Below are 19,756 nucleotides of genomic sequence, written 5' to 3'. Positions count from 1 at the left end.
GTTGGCTTGTAATGTGTTATAAAATGTATAAACTCTCATATTTTGAAACTCACATTGGTAAACCACAACCTAAATACTAAATATACTAATAAATATATGAAATAAATAATCTAAATACTATTACTAAAAAGGAGAAAGCCTATTTTGTACTTGCCTTCCACATGCCAACAAATCTGCAAACGTATTTCCTACAGTCTGAGGGGGGTCTTGGACCTGACATCCAATATATTTGCCTGGGACTGTTTTTTCTTCTATGTAGCTGATCCAGCGTGATGAGGAACTCCTAGGCACAGAGTGGATATGCACATGTGTGTATGTGTGCGTGCGTGTGTCTTGTGGGGACAGGTGCATGGAGAGAAATAACAAGATAATCTAAATGCAATCAGGTCATTACTTTTAGACAAAGTATTAATTTTCAGATGCTGAAGCAGCCTCTGGGCAGACAATTAAGTTATCCTGAAGTCTAGAGAGAAAACAAACAAATGTTTCCCATATTGGCGTAGTTTTAGGAAGAAGGAAGGATGGGAGGGAAGAGAAAGCTGAGGACAAGACATGTATTTTGTAGCACGAGGGAGCCTGATTAAATTTCAACAGAAGCGAGGGTACTGCCAAGGACAAAAACGGCTGAGAGAAGTTGCTGGTTGCCCTCGGGAACTCCTGACGTGGCCTGAGCTGCAATTCTTGCTGTGCTGCTACACAGAGCAGTGCCACTGGTGTGAGACTCAATAATCTTTGTTCCCAGGTGTAGGCCAAGAGGTGCCAGCTGGTGGGGGACATGGCTGCCCCCAGCCACAGCAGGCCTGGGCACGCTCAGAATGCATCCTTGCTCATGGTGCTGTTCACACTAGTGACCCCAGAACAGAAAGGGATAAGGGGTTGGGGGAATTGGGGAGGGGCACCTGGGTGGCTCAGTGGTTGAGCATCTGCCTCGGGCTCAGGGCGTGATCCCAGGATCGAGTTGCACATGGGGCTCCCTGCAGGGAGCCTGCTTCTCCCTCGGCCTGTGTCTCTGCCTCTCTCTTTGTGTGTCTCTCATGAATAAACAACAAATCTTAAAAAAAAAAAAAAAAGCGGTCACAGGGATGTCCCACTAGGGCTAGCGGCCTAACAGGAATGGGCTGTGTGTCAGAGCATGTGCTGGCTCACAAAATATGTGTCCAATGCTGAGAATAAAAATTCTTCACGTTCTTGGGAAGAAACGATGACAGAGACTGGTGATTTATCTGTGACCTTCCAGTGAGCGAGGCCAGGCACAGTGAGCGAGGACCAGGAACCAGGCTGAGACCAGGCTGGTGAGATGGGACAGAAGCCGAGACCCTCCAAGGACACGGGGCATCTGTCCTGGAGGCCACCATCCTCCCTGTCGCCTCACTCAGTGCTGCTCTGAGGAGACACCTAGAGCACATGAGCGGTGGTGATGTGCTTCCCTCTCCTCAGCCCTCATCTGAGCCAGCTGTCCTCCTGACCTTTTCCCTCACTTGGAAATCGGGTAGGGGACACGGGAGCCACTGAGGTGTACAGAGCGGGGGAGGGATCCTCACTAAGGATCCAGCTCCCCAGAAGGGTGATGGGGACACAGCTGCCCAGAGAGTCAAAGGGAGGCGTCTCCCCAGCCAAACGATCACAACTGGAGAGACCAGACTCCTTGCTCTGCACCAAGTCATGGTTCGTGATTCGACCTATCACTGATGTCACCTAACCTCTCGTCTGTGTGTGTCTGTGGGGGGGGGGGGGATGTATATTAGAAGGGGTGATTTTAAGGTATCTCCTTCTCTAATAATTCTGACTGCCTATGATAGTCAGAAAGAAAAGTCCCAGCTCAAAGTCTGTATGAAATCCAGGGGCAGAATTCTTTCTACGAGTCATTTTTTGGGTCTCTGCCATTTGGAGAATGTGAAAGGCATACAGATCCTTTGGGCTTGAAACTGCCAAAGTACTCTATGTCTAGTTACAGTAAAAATAAATGTGTCAAATAAAGCAATTATCAGTAAACTAAAAGTTAATGGGAGAAACAACTTGGCTGAAGGTGAGCTGGAGAATGAGAGAGATCTGTGTTGAATGGGCTGTTTGTTGAGTCAACCCCCAACCTGCGCTTCTGATGATTTTTTGTTTGTTTGCTTTTTTGGTGAGGGCAGGAGGGTTCTTATATAAACCCGGGTTATAAAGCATCTAAGATGCAATTTTTTTTTTTTTTGAGTAGTCTCTATACCCAGCACGGAGCCCAATGCGAGTCTTGAACTCAGACCCTCAGATCAAGACCTGAGCTGAAGTCAAGACACAAATTGTTTAATCAATTAAGTCAACTAGGTAACCCAAAATGGCCACTTTAAAAAAAGATCTTATTTATTTGAGAGAGAGCACAAACAGGGGAAGGGGCAGAGGGAGAGGGGAGAAGCTGACTCCTCACTCAGGAGGGAGCCTGATGCAGGGCTCGATCCCAGGCCCCAGGATCATGACCTGACCTAAACGCAGGTGCTTAACTGACTGAGCCACCCAGGTGCCTCTAAAATGTTCACTTTTAAAATGAGTACAAATTACGCAAAAATGTTTTCTAAAACCGAAGGAAGATCAGGATACAATTAGTAAAATAAATATGTACACATTTTGTGTTATTTATTCCAGAGATAGAATTAATTATTACAGAGAAAAAAAGATTCATAGAAAGGAATAAGTGAGAACCCATGAGAGCAAGAAGGATAGACTCACAGAGGCCTCAAGGTCTCTCTAAATGAAGGAGTCTGGCTGTCTTCTCTATCATACTAAAGCAAGATGGTATTTTATCTTTAGTGTCCTATGCATTGTTTTTCTGACATGTGTCCTTCTGCTTGTTTTGGATGTTGAGATGATTGAAGTACTTTGCCTGGCATGGCTCAAGATGCGTTTATCATGGGGACGATGCCCCATGGCAAGCTCTGTTTGGAAACCGAATAGCCCCTCCCTCAGGCTTTAAAGCTAACGCGACAGGTGATCATTCCAACTGGCAGGGAGAAAGGAAGGGGCCTAGGAGGGAGGTCATCCAGCCTCATTACTGAGTAGGGTAAGAGCCTAGCTCAAGGTTATGCTATAAAAGGTTGAGCCAGCTCTAAGATCCAAATACAAACTGCTAGTCCTAGTCAGCCACTCTGAACTCGTTACTCAGCCAGCATGGCATAAAATGAACAAAAAACATTTTGGAGATGATTTAAATAAATGACCCAAGACTAGAAACATCTAGAGTAGTGACTGTGACCCACGAGTGTAGCTATCATAATTGCCTAAAAATGTTCATCCTTCGTGAAGGCAGGGAAGTCAAGGTCCTAACACTGCAGTGTGAGTTAATCATGCTATGCTTAAGTGTGTTACACTTCTTAATTGAATTTTATTGCCTTTTTGTTCAAATTATGGTTCTCTCATTTTTATGAAACGATGAATAAAAGAGTGTTTCTTTCTTATCCATTTTAATCAAGGACAGAAAATAAATGTTCCAGACTTCTAGAGACATTTTTAAAATGTAAATTCCATAAGTCTCCAAAAAGGGTTTGCATTAAGAGGCACTATAGGATTTGTGGCTGTTTCGTGATTGTCAAATCATTTAAAACTAGCCTGAGGTTGGTTCCATAGACCATGAATAACAACAGGACAGCTTTGTAAGAAACAATCACATTAGTCCAGTTAAGGATAAATGATGTCTGACCAAGGGCTCAGTATTACGTACATCCAGCTTCTGAGGACCCTTGCCTTTGACATTCAGGACTACATTTAATCTAAACCTCTATTATAAAATTATGCACTGTCGATTCTTTTTAAAAGGGGATGCAAGCTGCATCACTGTTCCTGGGTTGAAGAGTAGTTTCAATAAGCCCTTTGGTTTATGTTGCATCCAAGAAGGCTTTACAAGATCTAATCTCTTCTAAACCTGTTATGCTCTTTGGTTCAGCAGAGCTTCCTAATTGTAGCTATTAGTTCTCCTTTTTTGTGGTCTGTTCTGTCAATAGACTATTGAGTGATCAGTAAATTAAGCCCAGCCAGCAGCCAACACATCGAAGCAGACGTTAAATCATTGCTTGGCTAACCTTATTCATTAGTAGTATCTGTGAAATAGCTTTTAAACACAGGGCTAGGATTTAACATGATGCACATTTGTGTCATTCTCAAATTTCCATACTGTACAATCAGGTATGTGAGGGTTTTTTTTTTTTTTTTTTTCCAGGCAACAGGTGTGTTCTTGGAACAAAGTTCAACCCCCACTTCTGGCTTATGTGAGAGGCAGCAGCTGCAAGCTTAATGTCAATGACACATGGTTCTATAAGAGAGAAAAAAATAAACCACTTGCAAGTCATGGGCAGATGGACAATAGCTGCCCTGTACTCCCTTTGTGGTATAGAATCAGAGTCTAAACTTTTGGATGACAAATTTTTCTTTCTCTTCTCTTCTCTTCTCTTCTCTTCTCTTCTCTTCTCTTCTCTTCTCTTCTCTTCTCTTCTCTTCTCTTCTCCTCCTCTACTTCTTCTTCTTCTCCTCCTCCTCTCTTTCCTTCTTTTTCTTATCTTCGTTCTTTCATTTTTAAAAACTTACTAGTGAAAACCATAAATTTCTTTAAGCATTATGCATCCATTATGAGAAAAGTCCTTCAACTGAGTCATACTGTTTTCAGGCTGATGAGTGGAGAGAAGAAAAAACTTGATATAAATGAAGCTACACTTTATAACTCACTTTGTTCTGAAAAGAATTGAAAAGAACTGTTTACTATGGAATCTGAAGAGACTTACTTAGTATGCAAACTCTACCTGTTTTTTTAATGCAAAATTAAATATATCTATTTATAGGCCTCCTGATTCTCTAGTAAAATGCTTCTATACATAGTTTCGTGAGCTATTACTGATGAGAGTTATAATGTACTTTGTACCTTGGAAGCACCAAGTCAATATTAATTAATAGTAACAATAATGAGGGGCCATGCGTGGTGCATTTGGTTAAGTGGCTGACTCTTGATTTTGGCTCAGGTTATGATCTCAGGGTCATGAGATCGAGCCCTACATCGGGCTCCATGCTCAGTGCAGAGCCTGTTTGGGATTCTCCATCACTCTCTGTCCCTCCTGCTCCTGCTCTCTTTCTCTCTCTCTCTCAAATAAACTAATTAATTAAAATCTTACACAGATAGTAACAATAATGATCCAATACTTATTATTATAGTACTCAAGACAGTAAATGTTTGTCAATCACTCAAGAATCTCTCTTAGTGTTTTGGCAGTCATAATCCATTTTATGTGTTAGTGTTCAGGTACCATCATGCCTCAGAACAGAAGAAGCTCAGCCACTATCTTAATGTGTACAAGGTTTCTTGTGAACAAACTCATGAAAGCTCAAGGGCAGGCCAGAGTAATTATTGAGATCCATGACACATTTGAAGTGAACGTGTCTTATTACACAGACTTTTCTAGAACTTGTGTATATCAGAGCTTCCCTTCTTTTGCCAATGGGCATTTCAATAGGAATATTTAATAAAAATGGAGGTCATGAGGAGAACCTTTGTTTTTGTTAGATGTGGTGAACAAATGCATTGCAAATGTGATGGATGAGCACTATTAATTACACTCCTGGAAACTCTGCTATAACCTGAGTCACCAAATCACCTGGAAGACTGCTGTTGGGTATTGCATGAAATGTCTAATTGGGGGACAAGTAGAGAGAGTCCCTTTTTATGTTGCTTTTTTTTCCTTTTACCGCAAACCACAGCTTTATTCAAGAATCAGGTTTTCTGTGAATCTACACTGAAAATGGTTGTGCCATTGCTGAGAAATCCATAAGCAGATGGATTTGGAATTTAATCCTCTGTGAAAAACAAAGGCAAATAAAAAATAAGAACCTGATGATAAATTTCTTTTAGGTTTTAATTGGTTTTGTTATTGCATTGGATTTTCACTAAATGTATACAAATAATGACTACTCTCAAAGATGATGCTAAACATTTGCAAATGTATTAAAAATGTCTAATACTGGGAGGCTGGCCTAGTTATCATTAAAGGTCTTTACTAGTCCAAAGATTATCAGATTCTTGGCTTTGCTTTTCCTCAGGCTGCACTTTTTCATTGTGGTAAAACACACATAACACAATTTAACATCGTAACCATTTTTAAATGCATAGCTCAGTAGCATTAAGTATATTCACATTATTGTGCAACAGATCTCAAGAACCTTTTCTGGAGTTTAGTTTCCTTTGCAAAACTAAAACTCTATACCCATTAAACAAGTTCGCATCCCTCCTTCCCTCCAACTCTGAGAAGCCACCATTCTATTTTCTGCACCTATGAGTTTGACTACTCCAGATACCTCATATAAATGAGATCATAGATACCTCTACGTAAGTGGAATCATATGGTATTTGTCCTTTGGTGACTGGCCTATTTCACTCAGCAAAATATCCTCAGGGGATACTGACATGGTAGCATGGATCAGGACTTCCTTCCTTTTTAAGGGTGAATAATATTCCCTTGTACATATACATCTCATTGTTTTCACTCATTCATCTAGTCAACACATTTGCTTCTATCTCTTGGCTATTGTGAATAATACTGCTGTAAACATGGGTGTACAAATACTTATTCAAGAACCTGCTTTCAATTCTTTGGGTATATGCTCAGAAGTGGGATTGCTGGAATTCCATACTAGCTGCACCATTTTATATTCCCACCAGAATGCACAAGGGTGCCAATCTCCCCATATCATCACCCACCCTTGTCATTTTGGGTTTTTTAGTAGTAGTCATGTCCACGGAGAATAAGAGGGGAGAGTACTCACGTGAGTCTCCACATCGCCAGCAAGGATCCTACTCTTCTTTAAAAACTCTGCCACCATGCTGTTCATCAGCTTATCAAAGGCTTCCACGGAGGGTGCCACACCTTTGGAAGAAGCACAGTTTGTCAGTGTCCTAGAGTTTAATGAAAAGCTGGTATTTCTTTGCCATAGGAACTATGGAAGCTTAATATCATTCACGCTGTTCTCATTCTTTTTACCAGGGCATTCATTCACTCAGAGAGTATTTATGAAACACTTCTCAAAGGCTCAAGAAAACGATGCTTTGCTATTTTTCATCCGAGTAAGCACTTTCACCTACATATTAATTTACTTCTCCCCCAAACTCATGAGGTACGTAGCATCAGTTTTACTGATGAAGAAATAGAGATGCAGAGCACATGACTTGACCAAAGCCATAGGTCAAATAAGAGGCAGATTTAAGAACTGACAAGCCTTACTGATCCAAAGCTGGTGTACTTTCTACTACACTGACCTGCCCAGGTGCTATACAACCTTGTAAACAGTTACTAAGATTACCTAGGACAATTAAAAGGCAATAATAAACTCTGGGCAAGTAGGAAAAGAACACAGGTGCCACACATTCTGTTCTGCCCTATCAGTTACCAAACGAAGGAAGGGGAGTTGGGAGGCATGAAAAGGACTGTTGAGCTAACTCACATTAAGTTTTGATCTGGCAACTTACTGTCAAAACCCAAGTGACATCAGCCCAATCTGGCAAGCTCTGCCTCTCTTTTGCTGCCATAAACTAACAGATAAACTGTCTCTTAGTCCCAGATTTTGTGGCCCTAATATGGAGAAACTCAACCCTAGAGATAATTAAAATCCAAACCAGGAGCACCTGGGTGGCTCAGTTGGTTTAGCATCTGCCTTCGGCTCAGCTTATGATCCCAGGGTCCAGGATCAAGCCCCACATTGGGCTCCCTGCTCAGTGGGGAGTCTGTTTGTCCCTCTCCCTTTGCCCCTCCCCCACTCATGCTTTCTCACTTTCTCTCTCTCTCAAATAAATAAATAAATAAAATCTTTAAAAAAAATCCAAACCAAAACCTAGGATTCCCTTTCTCATACTGTACTGAAGTATCCATGCTCATAAACCTGTAGGATAAAGCTTCCGTCTTTTTCCTAGAGGCCCATTTCCACAGGCCCAGAGGGTGATGCAAACAGTTGTTGACAGTGCTGTGCACCTACAGCCTAACTTCTAAGCAGGCTCTTGAAGCTGAGTTACTGTAACGTTCAAAATACAGTCCATACCAACTTCTGGAATGTAAAAGGGGGGCAAGCCCAAAGATTCCTTATAGATCCACTTGGAAGCAAATAAACCCATCTGTTGCAGGGGGAGACACCTCAGAAGTCTCTGCTATGTGTTTAAAGTGGGAGGTTTTAGAAATGCGACAAAGCACTCTACATAGCAAAAGGAGTGGTGATAAAAGGGACTATTTTCCAATTTTCTTTCATCACTCAGCTCTGCTCACACCTTCTCTGGGCAGCCTTTAATGACCTTTCTTCCCAAACTGCAGCTTGTGAGCATCCCTTAATCAAAGCATCTGTGGCCCTGAATAGTAATGCATGGAGACCAAAGATTCTGGAGGATTCTGACTGTATCTAATAATATTCTGACTATATGTATAATTCAGCTTAGATTTCTTTGCATATAATGCAGTACTTGTTACTTGGCAGGCATACAAAAATACTTCTTCAGCTGTTGAGACAAACTTACCTGATTATCAGGGGGAGAAAGAAAGAAAATACATCAGAAAACCCAACATAGCACCAGTATCCTAAGTAGGCAGTTCTCTGATCTGTGCACATTACAGATTTTGTAATGGTTCCATCTAAAGTTTCCTTTAAATTTAAGAATTAAAAAAAAATTTAGTTATAACATCACTGTAATAATGATGTTTATATTTAGAGTAAGAGGTTGCCCTCAAGGACTTGTTAAAAATAGAATTTAGGGACACCTGGGTGGCTCAGCGATTGAGTGTCTGCTTTTGGCTCAGGGCGTGATCCCGGATTCCCAGGATCAAGTCCCACATCGGGCTCCTTGAATGGAGCCTGCTTCTCCTCCCTCTGCCTGTGTCTCTGCCTCTCTTTCTGTGTCTCTCATGAATAAATAAATAAAAATCTTTAAAAAACTAAAAATAGAATTTAGAAGATCATCAAAGCTCATTAAATTAAGAAATGAAAGTAATGCTATTTAAGATTAATAAAATGTTTTAAGGATGGGTATCATTTGGATATTTTGCTAATTATCCTGCTTACTACTTCATTTCAAGTTGGATAAGAAATTGCTGGCTAAGTTGTTTTACAAGACCTTATTTTAATAACTGGTTTAGAATGATTTGGTATATTAGAAAATACTTGTTTAAATACATAAGTAATTTAATTATAGCCTTCCAATTTTGTTTAGCTTATTCATTTTCCCCGAAAATTATTTTTTCACAAAGAAAATACTAAGTGTAGTCCAGTACCTCCTGAAGCCTAAAGAGGTTCAAATTATTCCCCCCACTTCATTCAGCAACACGGTCTTCTGAGAATTGGATTTTAACTTTATTTTATGTATTTACAGACTTTCTCTTTGTGGTCAGCAATTGTAATTTGATCACCTGATGTCAAAGACATAAGGAAACCAAGTTACTGAAGCGAACATGAAAATATTTCCTTACAAATGAGGTTTACTGAATCTCATATACCAACTATATAGTTAACAAAAAGAGGCTTAAAATGAAATCACAGATGTGTCTCAGTTAATGTGGAAGAAACTTACAGGCCCCTGGCAGCCTCCCTTTAAACAACACCCCCTTTCAATTCATTCAAAGCATTTTAATTTTCATTATGTTCCGGGGGGGGGGGGGGGAGACCAGCCTGTGCATTTGTGCTCACACAGTAATTTCTGTCCCAAGGCACAGCTCCAAATATGCCTGAAATTCTAGAAGCACCAATGAGGATCTTGCCTGGTGAAAGCTTTTTTTTTTGAAGCCCCCATTCCCCAAGGCTTTTCCCAGCCCCCAAAGCCTGATAGGATTCAAAATGGGTCAGATAAAGAGGAAATGTACTTGACACAAGAATAGAGTTGCCAGATGAAATGCAGAGCCCCCGGTTACATTTGAATTTCAAATAAACAATGAATAAATTTTTAGAATAAGTGTGTACCATGCAGTATATCCCATGCAGTATTCGGAACACACTTATGCCAAAAAAAAAGTAGTCCATCTAAAATTCAAATGTAACTGGGTGTCCTGTATTTTTATTTTGCTAAATCTACAACCTCAGACAAGAAGGAATTAGAAAAATTACTGTCAATAACTTAAAGCGTTTGCCACATATGGGATCCTTAGTGTTAACTTCTTATGTTACATAGTTAGCTTTTTATGTCTGATCATATAATATTTTAAAATCTTTTTAAAAAATATCTATTTATTATTTATTTATTTATTCACGACAGACACACAGAGAGAGGCAGAGACATAGGCAGAGGGAGAAGCAGGCTCCCTGCCAGGAGCCTGATACAGGACTTGATCCTCGGACCCCGGGATCATGACCTGAGCTGAGGGCAGACGCTCAACCACTGAGCCACCCAGGTGCCCCTAAAATCTTTTTTTTTTTTCAAGTGTGGAGTGAGCATATAATTTTAAAGGCAAATTTGATTAGAAATAGGCACAGACAACTGGTAATTTTTGTGGATTATGCATTGAAATATTTTTCCTTTCCCTTTTCAGGGATGGCTTGCATCTGGTTAATGTCATGGTCACATATAAATGAAAGAGTATGAAAATTGCAGAAAGTCAATAAAAATATTTCTTGAGGGGCACCTGGGTGGCCTAGTCAGTTAAGTATCTGCCTTGGGTTCATGTCATGATCTTGGGGTCCTGGGATTGAGACCTGCATCAGGCTCCCTGCTCAGCAGAGGGTCTGCTTCTCCCTCTCCCTCTGCCTGCAGTTCACTCTGCTTATTCTCTCTCTCTCTCTTTCTCATTCTGTCAAATAAACAAATAACATATTTTTAAAAATGTTTCTTGAGAACTAAGTGAGAAGGATAACATTAAGAGACCCTCACAGAGACCAGTAATGACAACAGTTTGTGTCCTACCTCCATTGACACCATTAATTTCCCCGAAGTCCCCAGGAGGCCGGTGTGACTCTGCAGACAGTACCTCCAGTCGGCCGACCACCCGCTCCAGTCGCTCCATCAGTCCCTGCATCTCTGCCATTCTAGAAAAACACAAGACACAAACGGAGTCCGTGTGAATGTCGGGGAGGATTAGCAAGCTGACACCAGTAGACTTAACAGCATCGAGAAGGAAAATACAAATTGCTTGGAATGGCTTTCATTACCTGGAGAGTATTTCTACAGAGCAGGAAAATAGGTGAAATTTCAAAAACATAAAATTCGGAACAAAAGAAACCCACAAAGTATATTGATCTTATTTTCCATTCAATTCAATGACATGTATATGCCCCATATATAATATACAAGAAATTCACTCCCGATGCCATTAACAAGTGTCTCCTTGGATGCGTCCTCCGGCTATGATACAATCTATGTCTAGCATATACTTAAAAGCCTGTGAACATATATCTCACAATTAATATTGCCAACTTCTACTAAAGGAACATATTTTAGCTATTTCCAATGATTCTTTCTCTACAAGTATAATGCTCCAGGGGATACTAAACCCACTGATAATTGCTTATTTACTCAATTATCTTAAGCCAAACAGCCTAGCTTTGGACTACAAGTTTATAAAACTGGATCATTTAGCAGGCAAATGGGGTTTTACCTCCAAGAGCTGTCTTCTACTTATCACTATCTTTAGTGTTTCTGTCGCTGGAATATTTTAGATTACAATTATTCTGAATGGTGGAGATTTTCATTTAAAATATAAAAAATGCTTATTTCCTTTGGCTGCTGGTTATTTGTGGACAAAAATTTAATACCAGGTGGGGTAGTTTCTAGAGACAGGAAGCTTCGGTAACTGAGCAGTCTTGGCTGGGATAAATTGGGTTTGATGTTGAGTAAGGGGACTGAGGATAAAAATGGGGTTGGGTATCCATCCTTCCTGCTTCCAAACGTTTCTTAGAGAGCTACACTGAGAGCCTTAAAATTGCAGGCCCTTTAATGTAATGTTAGGAAGGTGACCCCTGAGGAAGGGAACGCAATCTAATTTGGCCAAGCTCTTGAGATCCAGCTTAGAGGTACCCTAGCTCCCACCATACCAACCCATGGCTACTTTTGGCAAAAGCAGGCTGCTGCCCCAGAGAGAGTAAAACATGCCTCATCTTAATCAGTGTCCGTAGTTCTCACTCTTGCAAACTTCCCAAGCACCATCTTGAGCTAAAGATCACTGACACGCTCCCATATCAGAGATGGTGCTGCCCCAGAGGGTGGGTAAATAGTTTTGCTCTAAGTAATATTTTTTACTTCTCCAAAGAAAAAAGTAATGCTTTTTATTTATTTTTTTTTGCATTTTGTATTTCATTAGTTTTGAGCTTAAACATGATGATTTGCCACTGCCATTCTTAAAAGCAAGGTTATACTTATCAAAACACATGGATAGCTCTGTAATTCTGCATCCAAATGTCAGATGGTCATCAGATACGGATGGAGGAGTTCACTGTCTATTTTGGAAAGTCATCTCCTCCAAAACTGCCAGCAGCCACTCTTTCAAAATATGGGGCAGTATTCTCTGCACGGCTGAAATCAGCATCTAATCCCAAGAGGATTCAAAATTAGAAGTTTCTCATCTATTCTTTTCCTCTTAACGTCAGAGCTTTTGCTTCTACTGCAATTGAGAAAAAAAAAAGGGAAGAAGAAATTTAATTGAATCCTTTACGTAATCTTGCAAGGGAACTGGGTATCCTGTAGGTGGGTGAAGGCCATTTGAGAGATGATAAAAGCCCCTCAAATCTTTTAATAGTTGTCCATCTGTTCACAGTTATCTGCATTCCCTGTTACTCAACTTGCCAAATGTTACTGCCATAGACCTAAGCCCATGCTAAGAAAAAAAAATGTGTTTGCTTTGTTAGCGAGCTCCCGATGCCCCAACAGAGAGGCACCAACCACCTCCAGAGGCTCACAGTGCTGTTTCAGAGGGCCTGTTACATTTCACACTTAGGACGACTGTCCCTGACTGTGGCTTAATCAGCCTCCCTGACAAGACTCAAACTCACACTATCTAATAGCGCTCCATATGTTGAGAGACAATAGGAGTTAGCCCACAAACTGCAGGGCTGGGCTGATTGGTATGGAATGCAGTCTAGAAGCGAATCAGATGTCACTTCATGTAAAATCACCATGGCCTGGAGTCTTGTCACAGCCTCTTAAGAGATCAAAATACAGCTCATGCAAGGGAGCTGGAAAGATGCCTCTGGGTTTAAAATTTTAGAACAGTTTCCGAGAGAAGCAGAGGAACAAATAAAAGAAAGAATGCACCAAAATATCAAAAATATACGTGTTAGTATTCCCAGGGAGGATGAGGGGGTCCAGGATGGCTGTACCCTCTTCTCCCAAAAATGCACACACATGCTTCTCCTCACATGTGCCCTCAGCTGTTACCCTGGCTCTCAAGAATGAAGAAAGAACAGAGCAGCAGATTCTCCAAATTCTTCCCAGGCAGTCCCATTCGCCTTGGTTTTTCAAAGTGGATTGAGCCAAGTTTTCATGAAGAAGTGGGAGCCAGGAATTAAGAATTAGGCTGAGGAATGGGATAGGGCAGAGGATGTAGACAATAAGGTCAGGGTAAGGAATGAGTCAGAGCCAAGTGGAGAGACAGATGGGCTTGGACCAGGACGCCAACAGAAGAGGGGGATATAAGATGGTTGGACGTAAGATGTTCTAAGAATCAGACGAGAAGTAGAGGGAAGCCAGACACACAGATGGACAGATGATCGAGAGCCTAGGTCAGGGGTACCTGGGTGGCTCAGTCAGTTGAGGGTCATGGTCTCAGGGTCAGGAAACCGAGACCTGCATTGGGTTCCATGCTCAGTGGGGGGTCTGCTTGGGATTCTCTCTCTCCCTTTACCCTCTCCCTGCCCCTCTCTTTCTTTCTCCCTCTCTCTAAAATAGAAAGAAAGAAAAGAAAGAAAGAAAGAAAGAAAGAAAGAAAGAAAGAAAGAAAGAAAGAAAGAAAGAGAAAAAAGAGCCTAGGTCAGATGATGAGGCTCAAACTTAGCCTCCACTATCCAGTCCTCCTTTTCAGGCAGAAGTCAACCCCAAGATGAGGTCTCCTATAACCTCTGGATTAGAGTGGATAAACACAATTATCTGGCCGGGTATGACAGTGGATGGAAAGAAAAAGGGGGAGGAATATAGAAATTCATGACTTTCTCCTTCTAATGATCTGTCTTAGGGAATTATACTTGAGGTGAATTCCTTGTTTTATATTAATTTGGGCATATTCTTTTTTGAGCTCCTGTGTAATAGGAAGTGTAACTCATCATGTTTGTCTTATTTTTTCTCATTTGAATTTTCCCCTTTTAAAGTTTAACTTTTTATTATTTTTTTAAGATTTTATTTATTTATTTCAGAGACAGAGACAGAGCACAATGGGGTGGTAGGGTGTAGGGAGAGGGAGAAGCAGACTCCCCACTGAGCAGGGATCCTGATGTGGGGCTCCATCCCAAGACCCTGAGATCATGACCTAAGCCAAAGGCAGAGGCTTAACCAACTCAGCCACCCAGGTGCCCCTAAAGTTTAACTTTTAAACATGCACAGAATTTAAAGAGTCAACAGTTCTGCAAGGCTTATTCCAAACACACAACAGTCCCCTGCCTGCCCTCTTCCATTTTGTAGTGAGAATCAACCGATTTCCATTATTTGAGCTACTGCATTCAGTAATTACCTCCTCCAGGCTTCTTTCTTGATGTCTAGTTTCTCTTCCAGGCTAAGCATTCCCCACTGAGTTCCCACTCAAATGAAGAGGGTTTACATTCTTCTTGCCTAATCCCTACCAACACATGCATGCATACTTTCTTCTGCCCCAACACTGTTGTGTCACAATTTCTGTGTGACCAATCATCAATGTCAACACAATTATGACTATTCACAGTTGAGTCCTGACGTAGCCTATGATTAGTCTCCATTTTGTTGTTGCTGCTGTTTGCAAACCTGTTTTCCTGCAGCCATGTGGTTCAGCTTCTCAGTTTTCTACATACTTAAAAATTCTTTATCTCTGAGCTCTTCTCCCAGTTGTGTAAGTCCCCTTTCAAGCGAGCCAAACACATGGAATGCCATGAAGTCTTTCTTCTCAGAGGTTATCTCTTCCAGAGTCACTTTGAGTGCAGGTGTGCTCTCTGTAGGCCTGCAGCGCCTCTGGGACCAGAGACCTCCCTATACCTTCACCCTGGGCCTCCTCTCCTCTCTCTCTTGCATAGTATTACCTGCTTTTTGGATTCTATATCCTCCTTTTTCTTGGTGTACTTCCTTACTGGTTTTAATTTCAGAGCACTGTCTTCTGAAAAAGTACACGAAAGGACTTTTTTTTTTTTTTTTTTTGGGAACTTGCAAGTTGGAAAATATCTTCATTTTGCCCTCACACTTGATTGGTGGTTTGGCTGAGTCTGGAATTCCAGGCAGAAAGTCTTCCTCAGAATTTTCAAGGCACTGCTTCATCGTGCTCTGGCTTCCTAGGTTATTGTTGAGAGGTCCAAAGCCATTCCGATTCTCTGATTCCTCATCCTTTTGACATAACTTATGTTTTCCTTTCTGGAGGAAGTTTCTGGGGAAGTTTCACAATGATCAACCTCGTGGTTGAGCACATATTTTTAGTTTAGTTTTGTTTTATTTTAAGTAGGATCCACACCCAGTGCAGAACCCAATGCAAACCCTAACATGGAGCCTAATGCAGGGCCGGAATTCATGACCCTGAGATCAAGACTGGAGCCTAAATTGAGTCAGATGCTTAAATGACTGAGCCACCCAGGTGCCCCTCAAATGTTTTCTTTATAAATGATTTTCAAGAAGTGTGAGAAAGATAGGAAAATGGTCATTGTATATTATATCTCTGAGTTTAGAAACTACATATTGGGTTTGCTTTTGTTTTTGTTTTTTCAAATAAAGTAGTTAGGCTTCTAAATATTTAAACAATTTAAACTCCTTTCGCAGCAACCGCACACATCTGCAAATATTTCATACATTTCAGTAAGAATACAGCCAGTCAGTATTCTCTCACATACTGCCTTGAAATAGTATGCATTTAAAAAATTGTTTTTTGCCTCACTGGTCATTTTATAAAACTCATCCTTAAAGTACAGAGATTCAGCTCCTAATGCTAATTTTATGTCCAATGTTCTGCCAATAGGCAATGGTTATTTTAAAACAGTAAGAAAGATAGCATTCCTATTCTTTCCTGTGGTAGTTTCCAGAAAAGGAGAGTTCCCCACACCTACAAACATTTTATAAGGTCTCAATCATTTTGTGTTTTTTTTTAAAGTAGTTTCCATGCCTGAACCCACGACCCTGAGATCAAGACTTGAGCTGAAATCAAGAGTCGGACTCTTAAATCACTGAGCTACCCAGATGTCCTGCCACCAAGATTTCCAAGAAAAGTTTTCTCAAGATCACGTGTAATGGTTACTATAAAATGAACATTTTAGGGGCACCTGCATGGCTCAGTCAGTTGTGTCTGCCTTTGGTTCAGGTCATGATCCCAGGGTCTGGGATCAAGCCCCACGGTTAGGTCCCTGCTTGAGAGGAGTCTGCTTCTCCCTCTCCGTCTGGCCCTCCCCTCCTTCCTGTGCACACACACACAAACACACTCTCTCTCTCTCTCTCTCAAATAAATCAATAAAATCTTTAAATAAGCAAATAAATAAAATGAAAATTTTGGTATGAAATTAGTTTTTTAGTCACATATGTTCCCCCAAACATTAAAAAAAATTCAGAAATAATCAACATATATAGTGTATTAGTCCTAGGTGAACCACATAATTATTTGGTATATATATACAGTAGTCCTCCTTTATCCAACAGGGATACATTCCAAGACCCTCAGTGGAAGCCTGGAATTGCAGACAATATCAAACTTTATATATACTATGTTTTTCTCCTGTATATCCATACCTATGATAAAGTTTAATTTATATATAAGGCATAGTAAGAGATTAACATTAATAATAAAATACAACAATTATAACAAATGCTATATTATAATGACAGTTATGTAAATATGACCTTCCTCTATCTCAAAATATTTTCTCATACCATACCCCACCCTCCTTGTGATGATGGGAGATGATAAAATGCCTACGTGATGAGATGAAGTGAGGTGAATAACGTAGGCACCATGACGAGAGCATAAGACTGCTAATGACCTTGTGGCATCAGGAAGAGCATCACCTACTTTCCCACCACGACTGACCACAGGTAACTGAAACCTTGGATAAGGGGTAACTACTGTACATTGCAAAATGACCCCCACAATAAGCTCAATTAACCATCACCACACTTAGTTACAAGGTTTTTCTTCGCGGCAAGAACTTTTAGGATCTACTTTCTTGGCAACTTTCAAATACACAACACAGTACTGTTAACTATAGTCATCATGCTGAACATTACAACCCCAGGACTTATTTATCCTATAACTGGAGGTTCCTACGTATTTTTATAATGACTCGTTTGCTTTTAAGTAGTGCTCTGCTAAGGAGACAAGCACAGTTTCTGTGGAATCATGTTTGGAAGACAACACTCCTTCATCCTTCCTATTTTCTCATCCAAATCATCTTGTGCTCAGTGGTTAAGTGTTCTGGTAAGATCTAACTACTTAGTCTAACCAGTATAAAAAGCAGCTTTCATAGCTGCATTGAAAACCGACATCCCAGAGTAGAGAGTAGTGATAAGCCCAGAACAACAGCCTACTTGTCTACGTTACACTCTCGGTATCTCTAAGACACTCTGCTCAATTAAACTACTGTCTCGTGCTATCTTTCCTGCTAGCACATGCACACCTTGCGTCCCAAAGAGACAAGTCTGAGCCCCTCATGGGCTGAGGTACCACCTTTTACTCTTCTCCCATCTCCCGCTGAGTCTTGCCTGCTGCCGCGTACATAGAGAATTCTATAAATATTTTTTGATTGACTAATTAATTGGCTACCCCTCACCGCCTTTCCCTTGCCTGCCCACTCACTGGCATAATCCCAGATCAGGTGGCAAGCCAAATTTTCACAGGAGCAGCTTCCATTTAGAAGAAGACCCTGGGTTAGTTTTTCCCACTTAAAACCACAGAGGCTTCCTCTCAAGATTCACAAGAGACCCTTGCTCTCTGGACTGTGAACCTGGGGTTTCCCACAGCTCCTCTTCTCTTCGGGATTTCAAGATTTTTAAAACTCCACATTGTCCAAAGGGTTTTGTAAATTCCTCACAGCAAGTTCATAAAACAAGCAAGGGAGAACCCTACTGTGGTAACATTTCTGTGTTAACGACGGTTGGGTCTTCCAGGTTCAAGACTGCTGGTTGAAGTCCTCCTCACTAGGCCAAAGGTGCAGAGATCATTGTGGTGAGCGTTTCTCCCCTAACTCTATGATGAAGACCCAGGTTCAAGGGCTTCCAAAGATCATGAGTCACAGCTGAAACTTGTGACAGGAGATGGAAGACTTTCTAACCTTTTCTCATGATGAGACTGGGAAGTTGGCTTCCATGTGAGCTCTCTCGAAATAGTAAAGTCACAACGGACTACTTTCTCTATGAATCCACCCAAATTAAAAAAAACAAATTCTCGAACTATCATCAAACCCGGCTGCCCTAGAGGTTAATTTCTCCTTATCATGACTACAACAATTACCTTCTTTCTTTCCTCCAGAAGCTACCAATCACTGGGGGAAGGAATTGTGTGGTTCGCTATCACTGATGGGGTAACAGGATGTGTAGAAGAAACAACCATGGTCTTCAGTCCTTCATTCATTGACTGGCTCACTGAATATGCTGGTTTCATTCATGCAGTTAGTTTCCACTATCTGCCAAACACAATGCGCATGGGTAGAAAATTAAGGGGCATTAAAATATATTTATTTCTTGCCCAGCCATCTTGGGAGGCTCAATCAAGCCAGGGAGTTGTTTCTCTAAGAGATACACACTTGCATTGCCAACATGCCTCCTTTATAGCTTCTGTTTACTCTCCTATGGATCATTTCCGGGGCCAGCTTCTCACCAAACAGGGGGAAAAAAAAAAAAAGCCAACATTTTCTTTTTATTGCAAAGAAGTTTAACGAGTCTCTGAATTTATTTTTAAAGATTATTTATTTATTTATTTATTTATTTATTTATTTATTCACAAAAGACCCACAGAGAGAGGCAGAGACCTAGGCAGAGGAAGAGGCAGGTTCCCTATGGGGACTTGATCCCCGGACCCCAGGATCATGACCTGGGCCAAAGGCAGATGCTCAACCACCAAAGTGCCTCAAGTCTCTGAATTTTGAAACAGGAAAACCAGAATGGGAAAGATCAGGAAATCACACAAATAAAAGAACACCTTAAATTTTTTACAAAACCGGAAAAAACATACAAGCTCCTGATCAGCCAATGGATTCCTCCAAAGCCTCTTAGTAAGGTCCCAGGGCAGAGAAAAAAGGCAAGCTGTCTTCAGCTGGACTTGCAAAAGGACCTCACCCCAGCCTTCTACACCTCAGCTGGTTCCTAAGACCCAGTCACAGAGACAAGTCATGCCTTCCCAAACATGTCCCCCTCCCCCACCGCTCCTTTCCTGTGCCACGGTTCTGCTGCTCCCACTGCCTCAATGGTCCTGCTTGGCACTGCTGCACCCATACTCTACATCTTAACTCCGAAAAGGCTGCACCATGTCCCCAGATCAGAGGTAGCCTCTCTTTACCACCTGCCATTTACTCCTTGTCATCACCACCAAATTCAGAGTGGGGTACAGGAGGGTAAAATAAACAACCACATATAGAGAGGACAACCCCCTTTCCATCTGCCCTCACCACTCCGCTCGTATCACTTCTCGGGAGCCTCCTTGAT

The 19,756-nt window shown here is 41.2% G+C and overlaps 1 protein-coding gene across 1 annotated transcript in view; it reads right to left on the bottom strand.

The window, feature by feature from the left end:
• Positions 1–19,756, bottom strand: part of CAP2 (cyclase associated actin cytoskeleton regulatory protein 2) — a 137,730-nt gene that overhangs the window by 102,409 nt on the left and 15,565 nt on the right. Inside the window, exons 2-3 of the mRNA XM_025443898.3 lie at positions 10,880–11,001; positions 6,778–6,878 (exon numbers count right to left, since the gene is read on the bottom strand). Coding sequence (XP_025299683.1) covers positions 6,778–6,878; positions 10,880–11,000 — 222 coding nt within the window. The 5' untranslated portion in view covers position 11,001. The remainder of the gene's footprint in view (positions 1–6,777; positions 6,879–10,879; positions 11,002–19,756) is intronic.

Source organism: Canis lupus, chromosome 35 (assembly GCF_003254725.2).
Source record: "Canis lupus dingo isolate Sandy chromosome 35, ASM325472v2, whole genome shotgun sequence".
Lineage (NCBI taxonomy): Eukaryota > Metazoa > Chordata > Mammalia > Carnivora > Canidae > Canis > Canis lupus.
Note: the sequence above shows the minus strand (reverse complement) of the source record. Positions and strands in the feature narration are given on the sequence as shown.